This window comes from Nelumbo lutea, chromosome 6 (assembly GCF_056320005.1).
Source record: "Nelumbo lutea isolate HS-2025 chromosome 6, American lotus-T2T, whole genome shotgun sequence".
Lineage (NCBI taxonomy): Eukaryota > Viridiplantae > Streptophyta > Magnoliopsida > Proteales > Nelumbonaceae > Nelumbo > Nelumbo lutea.
Window position 1 is genome coordinate 692501 of NC_142689.1, and position 22109 is coordinate 714609.

The 22109-nt window shown below is 41.5% G+C and overlaps 1 protein-coding gene across 11 annotated transcripts in view; it reads left to right on the plus strand.

Annotated features, from left to right (window-relative positions):
* Positions 1-22109, plus strand: part of PDS3 (phytoene desaturase 3) — a 186409-nt gene that overhangs the window by 157625 nt on the left and 6675 nt on the right. For 6 of the 11 annotated variants that reach the window (XM_088949259.1, XM_088949264.1, XM_088949258.1 and 3 more), the window contains exons 11-14: positions 4552-4599; positions 5435-5480; positions 14336-14523; positions 15259-15421. In XM_088949259.1, coding sequence (XP_088805385.1) covers positions 4552-4599; positions 5435-5480; positions 14336-14523; positions 15259-15421 — 445 coding nt within the window. Of the gene's footprint in view, positions 1-4551; positions 4600-5434; positions 5481-14335; positions 14524-15258; positions 15461-22109 lie in introns of those variants that run through there. The other 5 variants (XM_088949262.1, XM_088949268.1, XM_088949261.1 and 2 more) reach the window with 2 other exon arrangements.

Consider the following 22109-nt stretch of genomic DNA (forward strand, 5'->3'; position numbering starts at 1 on the left):
GAGGTTTCAGAGAGAGAAGAGAACACACCTGGAGTCCCGGTCATATGATCTGAGGCTCCAGAGTCAATAATCCAGGGAGAGGTTTTAGATGACATGCAAGCAATACCTGATTGGGCAAGTGTGGCAGTGGTATGCTGTGAAGTAGTTTGAAGGAACCGTTCATACTTATCACGCGGTACGCTCACCATTTCCCTCCCAGAGGTAGATGTAGATGTGGGATGAGTTCGGTCTGCCGGTTTACTGTCACTGATATCAACCTCACCCGCTATAGCATGATTAGCCCATTTAGAGGGAGGGCCATGTAGATCATAACAGAAATTCACTGTGTGTCCCTCTCTACCACAATGAGTGCATTTCCTTGTAGAGTTATTCTTCCCTCTGCCACGGCCTCCCCCTGAGTCACGACCACCCCGACTAATCATGGAACTGCCACGGCCTCCTCTGGGAGCATGACCTCCCCCTCTTGTACTATATCCAACCCCTCGAGCTGTCACAAGTGCTGATCTATCAGACTGTGTGGAGTTCTCTGTCTGTCCCAAAGAGATTCTACGAAGCCTTGAGAATACTTCCTCAAGTGTAGGAAGAGTAGAGCCCCCCAATATTTGGGGTCTAACTGGTTCATATTCCGACTTCAGCCCCACTAAAAATCTTGTAACATCTAGTTGCTCCCTTTGCTATTGCTGAACTTTAATATCTGGAGTAAGGGGGTGATAGACATTGAGTTCATTCCTTATATTCTTCATGTTGGCATAGTACTCTTCTAGTGTTTTGGTTCCTTGTTGTAAATCAAAATACTCCTGATAAAGCTGATACACTCTTGTTGTGTTATCTTGTCCAGAATATAGCTTCTTAGCATGCTCCCATATATCCTTAGCCGTATCAAGAAACATGAAGTTGGCACTAATTTTAGGTCCCATACTATTCCACAGCCAAGTCATGATTTGAGCATCTTCTTGCTCCCAATCATCAAACCCTGGAGAGTTCTCCGATGGCTTTTCATCTCTTACATGCTTTACTTTCTTCTTTGCCTTGAGAAACACTTCCACTGATTTGGCCCATGGAACATAGTTCTCCCCATTCAGCTTAATTGAGGTCATTTGTACCCCTAGGTAGTCGGAGGAAATTACCACATTAGGTTTCTGATCATTGTAGCCATCTTCTATTGCTGCCATTGTACTCTTTCACAGTTGCCTCTAACCTTACTTCTTAGCTACAAGCTGATTGATGTTGTTCACAGTTTGATACTTCAGCACCTATTGCAGCCCCTAAACACAACAGTGGGAGCACACACTTGTTCTTCTTTACACTACTGCTGACTTCACACACCTACGACCCACATAAGCATCACAAGCACCACAACACAACAGTAGGCCCTCTTACAACCACTCAATAAGAAAAAATTGCGCATCACAAGCACCACAACACAGTCAAACTGCTACACCCAGTTCAGATTTGTTTAACACACTTAAGAGGGCATTACACGACCACAAGGAGCTTGGCAAGGTCACTGCATTCCACCTTACACCACTCGGCCACCTACAGCAGCCCTAACACCACTCAACAACTCACAGCAGCCCTACACCATTCGACTACTGCACACACAGCCCTTTTTAGGGCAACAATGAACCTAGTTCTCTAGGTTCTAATCAGTACTAACTGATTCTTGAAGGGTTCCTACCCAGAAATACCAGCAACACAAGAGGACTAAATAACCAACCTTCCTTTGAGAGTATCAGCCAACCATTCACTGCTGAAATCACCTTCCTTGATGAAGAAAACTGTGCGCAGAAGAGAGCAACGAACTGTGATGTCTCAGACCTAGGGCGAACCAGCTCTCTCCATTAACCAACTAGAAACGAAGAGGAGGGTGTCACGAACACAGCTGAGATGCTTTGCAAGCGGAAGCAGGTCAGAAACCTTGCTCTGATACCATGTTTTGGAGCAGCTACAGTAGTCCGAACCAGTGAAGAAGGAAGAAGAAGATGAGGAAGAAGACAAGAGAAAGAGAGAACAGGAGGGTTTAGTCGAACTGATTAGTCTTTCATTCAGTCGACCCCCTTGTGTTTATTAGGTTCTAATTACACTTACAAAGACTAAACTGCCCTCACTTAAGTGTGGGGCAGAGTACTCTAATAAAACAGCCACATAAGCAAAGTACTTAACTGACATAAGATTACTAAATTACCCTTATTCGGCTCACTCTAACACTATGGACCTTATTAAGGCTTTTCCTAAATCAAAGGGGTTTGATACAATTGTGGTGGTGGTCGATCATCTCTCCAAGTATGCCCATTTTATCCCTCTCAGTCATCCCTTCTCAGCTCTCACGGTTGCTCAGGCCTTCCTGCACAACATAGTTCGTTTACATGGCATTCCCCGCTCGATTGTATCTGATCGTGATAAGGTCTTTATGAGCTTCTTCTGGCGCAAGCTTTTTACCCTGCAGGGTTCAGAATTGTGTCGTAGCTCAGCTTACCATCCTTAGATAGATGGACAGTCGGAGGTGGTTAATCGTTGTTTGGAGACTTATTTGAGGTGCTTTGCGGCTGATTCCCCTTCCCGCTGGTCTTCTTGGATATCATGGGCAGAATACAGCTATAATACCTCTTTTCACACTACTGCTGGCATGACACCTTTCAAGGTGGTTTATGGGCGTGATCCTCCTCCATTAATCCACTATGAGATTGGCTCTACGGCTAATGCTGATGTTGAAGTTGTTCTCCTTCAGCGAGATGCTATACTCAGGGAGCTGCGTGCTCATCTACACCTGGCACAACAAAAGATGAAAGACTCGGCTGATGTGAACCGCCGTGATGTTAATTTGAAGGTTGGGGATTCAGTGTATGTATGAGTGCGACCTTATCGCCAGCAGTCTCTAGCTCATCAAGCCAATGAAAAGCTTGCCCCTCAATTTTATGGACCATTTGCTATTGTGGAAAGAATTGGTGGTCGCTTATAAACTTCAACTTCCTCCAGAGGCAAGGATTCACCCTGTTTTTCATGTCTCGCAACTCAAGAAGGCAATTGGCAATCATATCTCTTCTCCCGTGATTCCTTCCACTCTGTCAGCTGATATGGAAATGCTGGTGGAACCTACGGCCGTTTGGGGGGGGTGTCCATTCAGTGTTTTATAGCTTGTTAGTGGGAATAAGAAGAGTGCGGCATTTATATTTCGGCCAAATGGGCATTTATTATGGAAGGCAGTTATGCTGTAAGATGTGTATAAGAAGGGGCTTTGGGGGATGGAGAAGACAGACTTTTGCTGAGTACAGAATTCTGAGAGTGCTTGGGAGAGCCGGCAGTCTCTCGAAGAACCGACCTACTGTAAGTGATCCTCTTTTCTTCTGAATGAATATCAGTTCCCTGTTGAAGTACTAGTGGTTTGGGTTCTGCTGTGAGCCTGTGAACTGCGTGCCAAATTTCTGGGACATAACAGTCTATTGAAACATACAATAAATAAATAAATTGAACTAAAATGAGTACGTCTCTAGGATAGAAAGTTGCAATACAACAAAATGAAAGCAATGTTTTAAAGCGCGGTGGCATGACACGAGGTGTTCCACTACCTAGAGGCATGAGTCATAGTTCAAAACGTAAGAGGCATAAGCCTCCCAAACACAAGGAAGCGTACGCCTCCTTAAGAGGAGGGGGGATGGGGAGGAAGAAGAGGAAGAAAAATCTCATTTTTCTTTATTTTTAATAAAAATCCTTTATATTAAGAAAAATGAAGATGCATAGCACTAGTTGAAAGAAGAGGAAGCCCCCAGCCCACTTTCTTTCCCCTTATCTTCCCTTCCCTTCCCTTTCCTTTTCTTTTCTTTCTTTCTTTTTCTTCCCCTTCCCTTTCTTTTCCTTTTCCTTCCTTTCCTTTTTTTTCTGTCATTTTACATGAGGTGTGCATGAGGCGTACGCCTTTAGCATGCCTCATGAAAAAAAACGTCAGGCATACGCCTCAGAGGTGTCAGCGCCTCTAGCATATGCCTCAGGGCATTTTGGGGGTGCCTCTGGCATACGCCTGGAAGCGCACACGCCTTCCACGCCTTTTAAAACACTGAATGAAAGGATAGATCTCATTTACATGTATAAAACGTTAAAATTCCAGTTTAAATTAAAACTAAATTAACAATTCGAAAATTCATTATTGCATCCTGATGTATGACATCATCCATGTGAACTGCATGGCTGAACACATCAAACCCAACCTACATGCACTACAGAAAGATTATGCAGATTGCAAATCGTGTTTATTTAGGTGGAAAATCCAATGGGAGATTGAACTGAGTAGGCCACCATACGGTTTGGTTTAATTGGCCAAAAATCACTGTCCAGAAAAATACAAGTTAAGCCCACTTTTTTGTTGGCCTAAGATGCCTTGTCATGAACCTTGATATTTGGTGGTGTTCTCTTTTGTGATTTTTGGTGTTTGGCCCACTTTTCCTAATCAGTATGCCAATATCAACTCTTCAATGTTTGACAAACTATTTTTGATGCTGCTGTTTTCGATACCTTTAACTGACATTTGAATGCTTTCTTGTGGTTGAATACACGCAGGTTTGATAGGAAATTGAAGAATACATATGATCATCTACTTTTCAGCAGGTCAGCTAGGAACTCTTAATAAAGGCATCTTCTTTTGAGTTGTGAATAACTGTAGAGTTACTTCAGCCCTTATAGAATCTTCTTCACCAATTGGCCCTGAATACATTGCTTTCACAATCCCTTCAATCTTAAAAGCATAGTTTATCAATGAAATTTGAAATATCATCAATATATCAGAAATACGTTAGATATACTAGGAAAAAAATATCCTTGCAATATTTTGTATTGCCTCCAGAAAAATGGGAGATTACAGGGAAATTTCACCAAATCTTTCTGATATTGCATACCTGAGCCAAACCAAGTTGCACATTGTCTAGATTCACATTTGGACCAGAAAATAATTCAAGATAATTGCTGGTATAAACTAATGGGTTGTCCAAAAAAATGGACTGAGATTATATGTGATCTATGCATCACAAATTTGCAGAAAAATGTAGGTAGTATCAACCAATCAGGTGCTTGAGAAGATTTCTCATGCGTGACTAAAGTTTGATGTGTTTCAACCCACAGTTCTTGTCGTATGACATTAGTTGAGATGGACATCCCTTTTCCCACCTTAAGGCACATGTTTCTTTTTTTTGCTTGGTTTTTTAATCATCAATGTTCTTATGCATCATCTTTTTAGTGCCTGATTTTGGTCTATTGACGTTCTCTAGGTTAGGAGCTTTACTGTAAGGGTTTGTGTGAATTGTCAGCCTAAGGATTGTTCTTGTAGTAATATGGGTTGGCTATTTTTCTAGTTTTGCCATTTTGAGTCTTGGGAGTATTTTGCCATTTCTAGATGAATTTCATTCATCTAATACTGGATTTATTTATTATCTTTTTTTTATTGCAGAAGTCCCCTTTTGAGTGTTTATGCTGACATGTCTGTAACATGTAAGGTAAGGTGGTTAACGAATTATTTCTTCACGAAAAATTTTCTTGAAGTACATGGTATTTTTTAGTTGGGTCATTTAGTGAGTGTTCCTGAATGTTCTATGAATCTTCTTGTGGCAACTTATTTCAGAGCTTGAAAGGAATCTCCATGTTCCCCTCCCCACATTTGCTCATAGAAAAAATTCCAGCTAAAAGACCTTGCCACATGTTTAAAAGACTCTTTTATTGACAACTTTTATACTATGTTACCTAGATATGACTAGGACATGCCTAGACAAGGTGTCAGATATGGAACTTGTTGAAGCTTAATTAGTTTTATGATGTTTTTTATGAGTAGATGTTTTATGTTAGTTGTTAGATAGGAGGTGAGAACCACAGTAGTTATGTGAGTCCAAATTTTATAATGTTTATGTGTCTTATATATGCTGTTTTATGTCTTGCCACCCTATAAGGGCATAGTTGTCTTTGTACTGCTCTATTATTTTTAATATAAATAATAAGTGAAGGGGGTGGCCAGATCATTGGTCTCCTTTTTTTTTGTTCAAGTTCGGCCTGCCCTAGAAGTCTGTTTTGTTTGTTAACTGAAAAGTAAAGTAAACAGCAAGAAGGAAGAGAGGAAAGAAGAAGGACGAAAGAGGAAGAAGAAGAGAAAAGGTCTGGTTCGAATTAGGAAAAAGTCAACCCTAGTTTCGGCCAGACCTGTTATTATATTATTAATATAATTGGAAAAGACATAAGTGCCCTTATTTAAGTAAGAGGCACTCGAACTAACATAATAGTACACATCAGCATTCTCAATAGGTGCAAAGACCGAAATACCCCTTCACTAACACTCCCCCTCAAGCTGATGAGTATATATCATATAATCCCAGCTTGTTACATATGTAGTCCACTCTCCCCCGACTCAAACCTTTTGTAAACAAGTCTGCCCACTAGTTTCCCGTATTAACATATGCAGTCTCTATCACTCCATTCAGCACCTTCTCTCTCACAAAATGACAGTCAACTTCGATGTGCTTGGTTCTTTCATGAAACACCGGATTGGAAGAGATATGAACCGCTGCCTGATTGTCACAATAGAGATTCATTAGAGTACTGATGTCATATCCTATCTCCTGTAGAACGTTCCTTAGCCACACTAATTCACAAGCAGTATGTGCCATGGCCCTATATTCTGCTTCTACACTGCTTCTTGCCACAACTGTTTGCTTCTTACTTTTCCACGTTACCAGGTTACCCCCCAAAAAGGTGCAATAGCCTGTGGTAGACCGTTTATCCGACATAGAACCTGCCCAATCAGCATCGGTGTATCCTTCTACTTCCAGTTTTCCGCCACTTTTGTACAGCAAACCACGGCCAGGAGCTCCTTTCAAGTACCTCACAATCCTTAGCACTGCATTCCAATGTGGGACCAAAGGTTTCTGCATGAACTGACTCACCACACCAACCGCAAATGAAATATCTGGTCGAGTAATGGTTAGATAGTTTAGTTTGCCTACAAGTCGTCGGTATCTGCCAGGGTCTTCAAATACTTCACCTATATCACTACTTAGCCTCGTATTTGTTTCCATAGGTGTCTCAGTCGGTTTAGTACCCAACAAACCTATTTCTTCCAGTAAATCAAGCACATATTTCCTCTGACACAAATTAATGCCATGCTTAGATCTTGCTACCTCTATGCCCAAAAAGTATTTCAATTTGCCAAGGTCCTTTGTCTAAAAGTGTTCCTATAGGAATGCCTTCAATCTGTCAATGCCCATTTTATCATTCCCAGTCACAATGATATCATCTACATACACCACCAGTAGTATTTTGCCTGTCGGAGAGTCGTGACTAAAGACAGAGTGATCAACTTGGCACTGTTTCATACCAAACTTCTTGACCACCTCACTGAACCTACCAAACCATGCTCGAGGGGACTGTTTAAGTCCATATATAGCCTTCTTAACTTTGCATACCTTACCATCCTCCCCCCGAGCAACAAACCCTGGTGGTTGCTCCATGTAGACCTCCTCGAGCAAATCACCATGCAAAAAGGCATTTTTGATATCTAGCTGATATAGAGGCCAATCATACATAGCTGCAAGGGAGATGACAACACGAACTGACCCTATCTTAGCAACCGGGGAGAATGTCTCTGTGTAGTCAATGCCATAGGTTTGGGAGTACCCTTTTGCAACCAGTCGCGCCTTCAGGCGCTCAACACGACCATCTGGCAAGTACTTAACGGTATACACCCACTTACAACCGACAGCCTGCTTTCCAAGAGGAAGAGCGGTGAGGTCTCAAGTGTGATTATGATGGAGGGCAGAGAGCTCTTCTTCCATAGCACGGCACCACTCTAGAGAGGTAAGGGCTTCCTGGATATCCTTAGGAACAACCACTGAGGATAACAAAAAGATGAATTGGCGATGGGAGGCGGAGAGGTGAGTAAGGGAAACAAAATTGGAAATAGGGTGAAGGGTGCAGGTGCGTTTACCTTTCCGTAAGGCAATAGGAAGATCAAAGTCGGAGGCTGGTATCGGATCTGGAGCTAGATCTGTTGGCAATGATGAAGCCGGAGGAGTCGCAGCCAATACACGTGGGCGATGTGTATACACGTGACGGATAGGTGGACGGTCAACGAACAGTGGCACCAGAGGCAAGAACGTAGGCATGACTGGAACCAGAGGAGGAGGATCAGCCACAGGAAGGGGAAGAGAAGGAGATGATGTGGAGGAAGCAACATCACCGGACCCTAGGAAGAACGGAGTAGAATCGAAGAAAGTAACATCAGTACATACCAAGGAACAACGAGAACTGGGATGGTAACACTTGTACCCTTTCTGAGTCCGGGAATAGCCAAGGAAGATACACTTAAGGGATCGTGCATCTAACTTGTCAGTCCCGGGACCCAGATTATGGGCGAAGCAGACACACCCAAATACCCGAGGAGGAAGCGGAAATGGAGACATGTTGGGGAACAAGACACTAAAAGGAGAACGACCATCAAGAATAGACGTGGGCATCCGATTAATTAAGAAACAAGAGGTGAGCATTGCATCACTCCAAAAGGGTTTGGGAACATTCATGTGGTGCATGAGTGAGCGTGTCGTTTCTACAAGATGTCGGTTCTTTCTCTCAGCAACCCCATTTTGTTGTGGGGTGTAGGTACATGAATTTTGGTGTATAATGCCATGTTGGTCCAAGTATTCTTGAAAAGATGGAGACAAGTATTCACGGCCATTATCATAACGGAAAGTTTTGATGTAAACACCAAATTGATTGCGGATCTCAGCATAAAATTTCTGGAAGATGGAAAATAATTCACTTCTTTCTTTCATTAAATAGAGCCACGTCATTCTTGAAAAGTCATCAACAAAATTAACAAAATATTTGTATCCATTATACGACATCACTTTATAAGGACCCCAAACATCTGAGTGAATTAAAGAAAAAGGACTCGACACACGGTTACCAACCCTAGAACTAAAGGGAACACGATGGTGTTTCCCAAATTGACACGACTCACAATCTAGAACAGAAAGTTGACGTCGACGTTCAGCACTTTCTTCCACCACCATCAAGATAACCAATCTAGAACACCCCAAATTGACACGATTCAATGAAGGGACCAAGGACTTCAGCACTTTTAGTGAAGGATGACCAAATCTACAATGCCACTGGAGAGGAGAAATAGATGACTGAAGGGCCATTGACGTTCTTCCACCACCATCAAGATAATACAGTCCACCGGCTTCATGCCCTCCACCAATCTGCATCCCCATCTTGAGATCCTGAAAAACACACATAGAGGGGTAAAATGTAATGGAGCAATTAAGGGACTTGATCAGCTTACTAACAAACATAAGATTAAATGGAAGCTTAGGTACATATAAAACAGAGGATAGGAATACAGGGTCTAGGTCAACATTAACAACACCACGAATAGATGATGTGGAGCCATTAGCAAGGATAACAGATTGTGATGTTGAGCAATGAGTGAGAGATGAAAACACACCTGGAGTTCCCGTCATGTGATCGGAGGCTCCAGAGTCAATAATCCAGGGGTTGGGTGTGGATGCCAAACAAGCCATACCTAAGTGTGCAAAGGTAGTTGTGTTCTGATGCGACGTGGATTGAACAAACCTTTCATACTCATCACGAGGAACACTCACCATCTCCTTGCCTAGACCATCTAAAGAGGTAGAAGGCATCTAGTCAGTTGACCGGTTCTCCTGTCTAAAGCTGGAACTGGTGTCACTAGTCATGGCATGGTTGGCCCACGTCGAGGGTGGACCATGTAAGGCATAGTAGTAGTTATGTCCATCCAAACCACAATGAGTACACCTCCGTGGACCCAAGCCACGTCCTCTACCACGAGCTCCCCCTGAATCTCTGCCTCTAGTACGACCACCACCACGGATATGTATAGATCCACCACTACCACTCCGGCCATACACTGGACCACTACTGCCACCACGGCCAGGCTAGGCTCCCCGAGCCCCACTTTTGCCACCTCGACCTCTCGACACTACAAATGCTGATTTATCTGAGATATTAGAGTTTTCCATAGATCCAATGGAAGTCCTTCGAAGACGAGCAAACACCTCCTCTAAAGATGGAAGGGCAGATCCTCCTAGTATCTGGGCTCGTACTGGTTCATACTCAGACTTCAGCGCCACCAAAAACCGAGTCCCATCAAGCTGCTCTCTCTGTTGCTGAACCTTGACATCAGAAGTGAGAGGATGATAGACATTTAACTCATTACAGATATTTCTCATACTGGCATAGTACTCCTCAAGGCTCTGATTTCCCTGTTGCAAATTGAAGTATTCCTGATACAGTTGATATACCCTAGTTGTATTATCCTAACCATAATACAATTTCTTAGCATGACCCCACACCTCTTTGGTGTCCCCAGACTTATCCAATGGCTGTGAACATTTAAAACTAACACAAGTTTCTATAAGTGTCCAGTTTTAGGGTCTTACATAGAATTATACCAAACAACATGAATCAAACATGCACTTTAACTTATTTCCACTAAATAACAAAAGTACATCAAATCCGATTGAAGCTAAGGGCATACAAGACTGTCTAACAACTGCTGCATAGAGGTAGGCTCAACACAGTCCTTGTTCTATCTTCATTTGGTGTCTTTTGAAGTTGGTTGAAATCTTTTTGAAGTGTTTAAAGAGATGAACTCCTCAGAGATTGAAAACAAGAATGTTGTTGAATCCGGGCAAGTTCCGGGAGACTCTGTTGACTCTTTACTGACTGTGACTACAGTCAAGCTGGATGGAACTAATTATCTGGCATGGTCACAACCGGTAAAGATTCATATCTGTAGTAGAGGAAAGTGGGGTTTTATCTCCAGGAGCAAAAAGGCTCCCTCAGAAAATGATCCATCTTATGAGAAGTGGATGCAAGAAAATTATACTGTTATTGGGTGGTTTGTGAACTCAATGCAGCCACAGATTAGTCAGCACTATTTGTGGATGAATTCAGCAAAGGAAATCTAGGATAGTGTTGTTGAAACCTATTCCCAAAAATTAAATGTGGCTAGAGCTTACAAGTTGAGAAGTGATGTGAAGAATTTAAGACAGGGGGAGAAACCTTTAGTTGTATACTTCTCAACACTGAAGTCTTTGTGGCAAGAAATAGATTTGATAGAAGTTGTAATCTGGGACACCACTAATGATGCAGAGACCTACAGAAAACTGGTTGAGAGAAACAGGATGTTTAAGTTCTTAACTGGACTAAACCCAGAGTATGATATTACAAAACGAAATATTTTATCCAAGGATAGTGTCTCACTGTCACAAGCATATGCCTTGGTAAGTAGTGAAGAGAGCAGAAGGATTGTCCAGTTAGTGGCACCCGCTTTGTATCTCGGGATGTCACATTTGTTGAGTTGACTCCTTTCTTTAGTATTTCTCCTGAGGGGGAGAAATCTGAAGAGCCCTTTGCTATGTGTCCAACTATTCCTCTTCCCATTCCTCTTGAGTCCTCTCATGAAGTGTCTACTTCTCCCACTGGACCTACCTCCGATATTCCTGTTCCTCCTCCTCCTCCACCTCATTCTCCTATAATTCCTCCTCATCCTGTTCTCCAAAGGTGGTACCAAAGGCACAGATTCAGACATGGGCAGGTTGTTTTCATTCCTACAAAAGAGCCTCTTGCTCCTCCCATCATTACTGAGGTAACAGGTCAGCCTTCTTCTGACCCATCTACATCTTTCTCAGACCTTGACCTTCCTATTGCTCTCCACAAGGGCAAGGGGAAGTGTACAGCCCATTGTATCTCCAAACACCTATCTTACGGCCTTCTCTCTCCTTCCTACTACTATTTTCTTGCTTTTGTTTCTTTCCATGTGATACCTAGGTCCGTACCGGAAGCCTTATCTAATCCTGAATGGAGAGATGCTATGATGGCTGAACTGGATGCTTTGCATAAGAACCATACCTGGGATATTGTTGACTTGCCTAAAGGGAAGGAACCAGTGGGTTGTTAATGGGTGTTTACCATTAAATATCACTTTGATGGATCTATTGAGAGGTTTAAGGCTAGGCTGGTTGCTAGGCTACACTCAGATGTATGGTATTGACTATCTTGAGACATTTGCTCCTGTAGCTAAGATGACCTCAGTCCGGGTTTTGTTATCTCTAGCCGCTACTTTTGATTGGCCCCTACACCAGTTTGATGTTAGAAATGCCTTCTTGAATGGAGACCTACATGAAGAGACCTCTATGTCTTTGCCTCCAGGGGTGTATGGGAAGAAAATGCAAGGCAAGGTGTGTAAACTGCAGAAATCTATTTATGGTCTCAAACAATCTCCTCGGGCTTGGTTTAAAAGGTTCAGGGCTGCTCTTGTCTCCTTTGGTCACACACAAACTCAATCTGATCATACCCTGTTCTTGAAGAGAAATGGCTCTCTGGTGACCTTTTTGATAGTTTATGTTGATGATATTGTGGTCACGAGTAATGACACTCAAGAGGTCAATAAACTAAATAGATTTCTTAACTCTGAATTTGAGATCAAAGATTTGGGAGATCTTCGGTATTTTTTGGGCATTGAAGTTGCTAGATCTAAGGATGGTATCTTCACTTCTCAACGTAAATATGTCATTGACCTCCTTGCTGAAACTGGTAAACTTGGAGCTAAACCAATCTCCACTCCTGTTGATCCCAATCATAAGCTTTCTGCTATAGATGGTGACCTTTTATCTAATAAGGGGGTGTTTCAGAGACTGCTTGGGAAGTTGTTATATCTTTGCATGACTTGGCCAGACATTTCCTATACAGTAAGCATTATTAGTCAATTTATTCATTATCCCAGAGATACTCATTTAGCTGCTGCAGAAAGGGTTCTGTGTTACTTGAAAGGTACTCCAGGGAAAGGTATTCTATTTGCCAAAAATTGACACATGAAGTCGGAAGCTTTCACTGATGCTGATTTGGCAGGATGTATTGATGATAAGAAATCCACCTTAGGTTATTGTGCTTTGGTCGCTAGGAACATTGTGTCATGGAGGAGTAAGAAACAGTCTATAGTTGCTAGATCCTCAACTGAAGCAGAATACAAGGCAATGGCACATGGTGTGTTAGAACTATTGTGGCTACGATCCCTTTTAGAAGAATTGGGGGTTGACTACGAGAAGGCAATGATGCTCTACTATGAAAACCAAGCAGCTATCGATATTGCACATAATCCTGTTCAACATGACAGAACTAAGCACATTGAGGTTGATAGACATTTTATAAGGGAAAGAGTTTCTTCAGGAGAAGTTTGTTTCACATTCATCACATCAGACGAACAATTGGCTGATATCTTGACCAAGGGAGTTCCAAGAGGGAAAATGACACACTATATAAGCAAGTTGGGCATGATTGACATCTATGCTCAGCTTGAGGGGGTGTAAAGAGGCCGGGCCGAATGGGTCCTAGTATCTTCTCTTGTAATATCTTTTCTTTTTCTTGTTAGCTAATGGGCCTCTCTTAATGGGCCTGTTATTTCTTTATGTTACTACCTAGCTAGTCGCCCACTTAAGGGCATACTTGTAATTACTAACATTAATTATTAATAAAAAGGATTAGAGAAGAAAGGGAAGAATAATTCGAACCTTTCTTCTTCTTCTTCCTCTTTTCGCCATCTTCTTCTCTTGTACTGCTGCTCTTACTTTTCTTCTTCCTTTTTCTCTCTAATTTTCAAATTTACACCTAATTTTTGAGGACTGATTTACATCTACTTTTATTCGATGCTCACTGAAATCCATCTACATCACTTTTATTCCTCCAGAAGAAGCATAATACTTCTGGAATACCTTGTATCTCTGGTTTTTTCCCTCCATCATCCGCAAAGTAAAAGTTGTATACTGGAAACTTTATGGAAAAAAGTGTTGGCAATGCAGTGAAATGACAACTAATCATCTCATTCTCCCAAGATGATGTTTTGATTTGTCATTTCCAGGAGGCTGACTAGTTGCCCACAAAAAATATATATTTTTTCTAAATTTAAGAAAATGACAGTTAACATGTTTTTATATATTTGTCAATCTTAATACTTGGCTCATAAGGAAGACCTAAATAGAATACCTAAAATTTGTTACCACTAATGTAAGCTACATATACTCACTCTTTTACATATGACTTTCCTGAAATGTAAAAGAGAGCAAAATATTGATTTACTAAAAGGAAGACACTTTTATCTAACATAATTGTGGTATGGAATTGAGGCTGCACCGCAGCAGGCTGAACTTCATTCCTGAACCAGTTCCAATATTTTGGATAATGACAATTGTGCGTGACTTTCAAACCTTAAGTAAAACTAGATGAGTGAATCAGATCTAATGTTCCATTCATAATATATTTCATGCAGGAGTATTATGACCCAAACAGATCCATGCTGGAATTGGTTTTTGCACCTGCCAAGGACTGGATCTCTTGCAGTGATTCGGAAATTATTGAAGCTACCATGAAGGAGCTTGAAAAACTCTTTCCAGATGAAATATCTGCAGATCAAAGCAAAGCCAAGATTTTGAAGTATCACGTTGTTAAAACACCACGGTTAGAGCCAAAGCAATCCAATTAGAAACTTTCTGTTGACTAGGAGGAAATTGTATCTTGTTTGCATTCCTTACGAAGATCATCCATTTTGTCCAAATATCTAATATGAAATCTGGTACATTCAAGATAGGGACCATCAGTATGAATGTCAAGGGTGGTTAATATATGGTGATATGCATGATGAGGTGCAGGAATGAGGAAGTTCTATATTTGAATGAATGTACATTCATGTCAGTAAGAATTTTCTAATATAGTTGACATTCAGACTTTGAACCCCCACTATACATGAGTAGTTCTCCAGTTAAATTTCGCATATGATGCATTTATGCTGTGATCTAGGTTAGTGTTGGCTTACCGGGTCTATGCTGCTGCACGGATGGTTAGAAATTTGCTTATTTGTTACTTTTTGCAATCTATTTCACATTTATTATTATTGTTTAGATCTTGGTGTGCTGTCTCATAGCTAATGAGTTTCTAAAAGTATTTGGTATCAATATGGATCCAGTATCATGCTTTCTCAAAGTGTCAGATTTAGTGGGGTATGCCTGTAAATTTTTTATTAGTCATTGATAATATGCTATGTAATGCTGACTAAGTTTTACCTTTAGAACTGTCTAAATAGTGCATTTGGATACAGCTTAGACATATATTACATCAGTTCAAAATACAAGTTTGTTATTTGTTTGATCAATATAGAAAAATCCTAAAAAATATATTTTGCATGTTTCTGTTCAGGTCGGTTTATAAAACAGTTCCTAATTGTGAACCATGCCGCCCCATACAGAGATCTCCTATAGAAGGGTTCTATCTGGCTGGTGACTACACAAAGCAGAAGTACTTGGCTTCAATGGAAGGTGCTGTTTTGTCTGGGAAGCTCTGTGCACAGGCAATTGTGCAGGTAACAGAAGCAGTGATTTCATAGCTTTCATGTTTATCCCATATATCATGTAGAGAAGTCTAAATGACAAAGGGCCCCTTCATATGGCACCATGTTGATGGACAAAAGGGCCCCATGTGTTTTCCTCCCCGCCATCTATTTACGGCACATATTTCAGCCCAAAGCCATTGCTACATTGGCAAGGTGAACCAAGGTTCAAATTTTTGATACAATACGCCCTGTAGCGGGCGTATCATATCATATCTTTTGGGTCCCAATACGCCTGTTTACAGGTGTTTCGGGACCCCACTCTTTTTTAATAAAAAATACATGTATTTAACTCTCCAAACCAAATTTTGAAAAAAAAAACTAAAAAAACCATGTTTCCGCGTGTATCTAAGTACCAATACGCCTCTGCCGATACACAGAGGCGTGTTGGTACTTTGAACCATGAGGTGAACCCTTCTTTCTGGGAATTTTCTAAATTAAGGAAAAAATGATGCAGTTATCATCATTTGTAGAAAACATGAAATCATGTTATACAGGACTGCTTTTGACCATTGGTACCTGGGTAGCAGTACATGCCTAGTGTACCCATGTCAGACACAATACACACCCAATATAACATTTCATCATCCAAGCCTTATCCCAACCATATGGGGTTGGCTACATGAATCCTGTTTCACCATTCATGGGCACTCCTAAGGTTAGCAAGATATAAATGTTAAATATGGAGAGAAGAAATGCAAGAATATTTAAGGAGAAAGAGAAACTCAGGGAAGTCATTATCAAATGCATAACCATCAGATTGGTTCAATGGCTGAAGTTTTTAGAGTTGTTCTCAGTATTCTCAACAGATAATAATATTAGAAGATGGAAGTGACAAGGTCCTCACTAAGAAAAGACATAATCCTCAAGAATGGGATGTCACAAGAAAGAGGGTTCATAAACTTAATTTTGATGGGAGTAGTAGAGGAAATTCAGGCCATTTAGGAGTAGGAGGCACTTTTAGGAACGAAGCCGGTTACATCATTGTGCTATTCTCAGGACCAATTGGTATTGGAGACTCATTAAGGGCAGATATAATGGCTGTAATGGAGGGTGTGCAAAGAGCAAAGGTTATGAATATGAATAAAGTGATCATTGAAGGAGATTCACAATTGGTGATGGGTTGGCTACAGAATAAAGACAATGCTTTATGGGTTTACAGAAATGAATTAAAAATGTTTAAGTAGCTAACTAATGATATAAAGTGAGAGGGGTGCAAAGAGAAGCAAATAGCATGGTTGACTATCTAGCTAAACAAGGGGTAGGGGAGAGATTAAATGTTTTGGGCAAAGTTGTAAATGAAAAATGAGTGAATGGGTAGGAGATGAGAGGCTTTATCTCTGATAAAACTCAGACTAGATGTTCATATAAGTTCAGATCAGAAGAAAGAGGAGAATAAGAGAGAGAAGGAGAAGAAGGAGGAGAAAAGGTCACAGCCGAACTAGAGAGAAAATTTTCAAATCCCTCTAGTCGACCCTTCTTTTATTTATACTCTTCTAAGATATTACAAGAATTACCATTGTGCCCTCACTTAAGTAAGAGCCACATCAGCTGAACAATACATATATAACTAAACATAAAAGGACTATACTACCCTTGTGCAATCGGCTCTAACACTCCCCCTCAAGCTGGTATGTATATGTCATAAGTCCCAGCTTGTTACATATGTAGTCCACTCCTCCCTGATTCAAACATTTGGTAAACAGATCTGCACATTGATTTCCTGTGTTCACATATGTTGTACTTATCACTCCACTAAGCACCTTCTCACATACAAAGTGGCAATCCACTTCTATATGCTTTGTCCTTTCATGAAATACTGGATTAGAGGAGATATGAACTGCAGATTGATTATCACAGTATAGCTTCATAGGAGTGTCAATCAAGTATCCCATCTCCTCTAGGAGATGCTTCAACCACACTAGTTTGCATGTTGTGTGTGCCATAGCCCTATATTCAGCCTATGCACTACTTCTTGCTACCATTGTCTGCTTCTTACTCTTCCATGTCACTAAGTTCCCACCAAGAAAAGTGCAATACCTTGTAGTGGATCTTCTATCAAATATGGACCCGGCCCAATCAGCATCCGTGTATCCCTCTATCTCAAGACTTCCTCCAATCTTATATAACAAACCACGACATGGGGCACCCTTCAAATACCTCACAATCCTTAGGACTGCCTCCCAGTGTGGGATTCGAGGGTTCTGCATAAACTAACTCACTACACTGACCGCAAATGAGATATCAGGTCGAGTGATGATTAGGTAATTAAGCTTACCCACCAACCTTCTGTACCTTCCTAGATCCTCAAACTCCTCACTTGTATCACTACCCAATTTAACATTCAGTTCCATAGGTGTTTCAGCTGATCTGGCACCCAACAACCCAGTTTCTTCTAGCAGATCAAGAACATATTTCCTCTGGCACTGATTAATACCATTCTTGGACCTCGCAACCTCTATCCCTAGGAAGTATCTTAATTTGCCAACATCCTTTGTCTAGAAGTGATCATGCAAGTAAGTCTTCAACCTGTCAATCCCCGGTCTGTCACTGCCTGTAATAACAATGTCATCTACATATACCACCAAGAGAATCTTCCCAGCATTTGATTCATAGCTGAATATGGAATGGTAAACCTGACACTGTTTCATTCCAAACTTCTTCACCACTTCACTAAATCTCCCAAACCATGCACGGGGAGATTGTTTAAGTCCATAAATAGCCTTCTTAAGTATGCATATCTTTTCACCCTCCCCCTAAGCAATAAACCCTAGTGGTTGCTCCATGTACACCTCCTCAAGAAGATCACCATGTAAAAAAGCATTCTTGATGTCAAGCTGAAGTAGGGGCCAACCAAACATAGCAGCAAGAGAAATCAGAACACGAACCGACCCAATTTTGGCAACCAAAGAGAAGGTGTCTGTGTAATCAATACCATACTGTTGTGAATAACCTTTGGCAACTAACTGAGCTTTCAACCGTTCAACACTCCCATCAGGTAAGTATTTAACCGTGTACACCCACTTACAGCCAACAACATGCTTACCAGGCGGAAGAGTGGTGAGGTCCCATGTATGAGTACGAGTCAGGGCCAAGAGTTCTTCCATTGCTTGGCGCCACCCTGGAGAAGTGAGGGTTTCCTAGACATCCTTGGAAATAGAGACAAAGGATAACATAGAAACAAACTGTCGATGGGAAGCCGAAAGGTGAGATACAGAAACATAATTGGAAATGGGGTGGAGAGTGCAACTGTGTTTACCTTTCCGCAAAGCAATAGGAAGATTAAGGTCAGAACTTAGGGTTGAGGTTGGGGTGGGAACAACTGTCGGATCTGTCGACGATGACGAAGCTAGGGGAGGAGCCAGTGCCTGACGTTGTGTATACACTTGCCGGATAGGTGGTCCTCTCTCAGGTAGCTGCACTAGAGGCAAAGACTAGGTCATAACTAGAACAAGAGGAACAGGATCCTCAACAGGAACTGGAAGAGGGGGTTATGGCAATAGAGAAGTATCCGACCCGGAGAAGAAAGGAACATACTCAAAAAATGTAACATCAAAACACACAAAAGAACGCCGAGAATGAGGATTATAACACCTATACCCTTTTTGAGTCCTAGAATAGCCAAGAAAGACACACTTAGTGGATCTAGCATCTAACTTGTCCATTCCAGGCCCAAGATTATGAATGAAACACACGCATCCAAACACTCTAGGAGAAAGGGGAAAAGGAAACAACGTGGGAAACAGAACAGAGAAAGGGGACTGACCTTCAAGGATAGACATGGGCATGCAGTTAATAAGAAAGCAGGATGTAAGTATAGCATCACTCCAAAAGGGTTTGGGGACATTCATCTAATGTAAGAGGGACCAAGTAGTTTCCAAAAGGTGACGGTTTTTTCTTTCAGCCACCCCATTTTGTTGAGGGGTGTAGGTACACGAGGCTTGATGGATAATGCCATGTTGTTCCAAATATTCTTGAATGGGTGTGGAAAAATACTCGTGGCCATTATCAGAACGAAAAATTTTAATATGTACACCAAATTGATTGTGAATTTCAGCATAAAATTTCTGGAAGATAGAAAACAATTCACTCTTTTCTTTCATAAAGTAAAGCCATGTCATCCTTGAATAATCATCAACAAAAATTACGAAGTACTTGTAACCATTATAAGACACTACTCTGTTTGGACCCCAAATGTCCGAATGGACTAAAGAAAAAGGACTCGATGTACGACTATCAACTCTAGGACTAAAGGAGACACGATGACGTTTCCCAAACTGACACGAATCACAATTTAAATTAGAAAGATGACTCAACGACGGAACAAGTAACTAAAGAGCTCTAAGAGATGGATGATCAAGTCTGTAGTGCCACTTATGAGGGGAGAGAGATGATTGAAGGGTTGTTGCCGAACCACCTCCATCAAGATAATACAGTTCCCTAGCTTCATGCCCTCCACCAATCTTCATCCCCGTCTTGAGATCCTAAAACACACGAGAGGAAGGGTAAAAAGTTATTGAGCAATTAAGAGATTTAGTCAATTTACTAACAGACATCAGGTTAAAGGGAAACTTGGGAACATATAAAACTGAGGAGAGGGATAATGAGTCAGTGTCAACATTACCAACACCACGTATGGCTGATGTAGAGCCATTTGCAAGAGTAACAAATTGGGAAGTGGAGGACGGAGAAATGGATGAAAACAAACCTGGAGTTTCCAATCATATAATCGGAAGCTCCAAAATCTATAATCCAACGGGAAGGTGTGGATGCCAGGCAAACCATACTTGTGTGTGCAAGGGTAGCCATGTTCTATTGAGATGTACCCTGAATGAACCGCTCATACTCATCCCGTGAAACACTCACCATCTCCTTTCTGGAAGCATCTATAGATGTAGTGGGGATCTGATCAGTAACTTGAGATTCTTGTATTGAGCTACCACTATTTACAGCTACATGATTTGCCCAGGTTGAAGGTGGGCCATGTAGATCATAGCAAAAGTTGATAGTATGTTCCTCCTTACCACAATGAGTACACCTTCTCTGAGTATTACCGCGTCCCCTACCACGGGCTCCCCTTGAGTCTCGTCCTCCAACATGACCACCACCACGATTATACATGCCACCACCACCACGACCATACATGGGTCCACCACCACTACCATGGCCATGCTGACCTCCTTGTTTTGGAATGGTAGAATACCGATATGTTTCATTCTATTGCCAATGGGCCTATTTATATAGTAAGCTACTGCAATAAATAGAAAGAAAGAAAAATAGAAAGAAAAGAAAATAGAAAGAAGAAAAAATAGAAAGTACAAAAATAGAAAGAAAGAAATAGAAAGAAAAAACTTTATAAATCAATCCTTCCACAATCCTAGGAATATATACAATTCTATTTTCATATCTGAACTAGTAACCCCACGTTTTCCAACACTCCCCCTCAAGCTAGTGAATAGAGATCCTCCATTCCCAGCTTGGCTATAATTCTCCGAAAGTCTGTACTATTGAGCCCTTTAGTAAGCACATCGGCCAGTTGTCCTTTTGTAGACACATAGGGAGTGCAAATCAACTTGTTGTCCAGTTTCTCTTTTATAAAGTGTCGGTCAATTTCGATGTGCTTCGTCCTGTCATGTTGAACAGGATTGTGAGCAATATTGATGGCTTTGTTGTCACAATATAGTTTTGTAGGCTCTTCTCATGGAATCTTCAGGTCTTCTAAAATTATCTTCAACCAGAGTAATTCACACACTCCTTGTGCCATAGCCCTGAATTCTGCCTCTGCACTTAACCGAGACACTACATTTTGCTTCTTACTCCTCCAAGTGACTAAGTTTCCTCCTAAGAAGGTACAGTAGCCAGAAGTGGACCGTCTATCTACTAGTGGTGGACCTTCTTCCAAGAGAGGGGATCTCCAGAAGAAAGCAGAAGATAAGGAAAAATTGTGGTGCACTAATTGTCAGAAGCCACCCGGCACACCAAAGATACTTGTTGGGATCTCCATGGGAAACCAAAGTGGGCTCAGGATCTACCTATGGAGCAAGGCTCAGATGTAATTAGAAGGCCCGGGCAACAAGGTACCAAGAAACACCACATGGCCAACATGGTTACTCGAGAGAATCAGCCCTCCACTTCTACTGTGACTCAAACACCACATGGCCAACATAGCTACTCTGGATCTGACCCAAGGGAGGATATTGTAAACTCCTTCCGTGACCATTTGGAGCTTTATGGTAGAGCAATTTGCCAGGTGGATGCTCCTCCCACCACCTCTTTTGCATCCACATCAGGTAATCCTACCACAGCTTTCTATGTTGCTTCTCACAACCTTGACTCTCCATGGATCATTGATTCTAGAGCGTCAAAACACATGACTAGTATGTCTTCTTACTTTCAAACTTATCACCATCTTTTTGGAAGAGATAAAGTGAGACTGGCTGATGGATCATACACTTCCATAGCTGGTCAAGGAACTCTCTCTCTCTTCCCCTCGTCCTTACTCTTTCTGATGTTCTTCATGTTCCAAAATTCCATATGAATTTGTTCTCAGTCAGTAGTGTTACAAATTCCTTAAATTGTTCTGTGACTTTTTTCCCTTCCTAATGTGTGATTCAGGATCTGGCCTCGGGGAGGACGATTGGTAGGGGACGTATGGTTGATG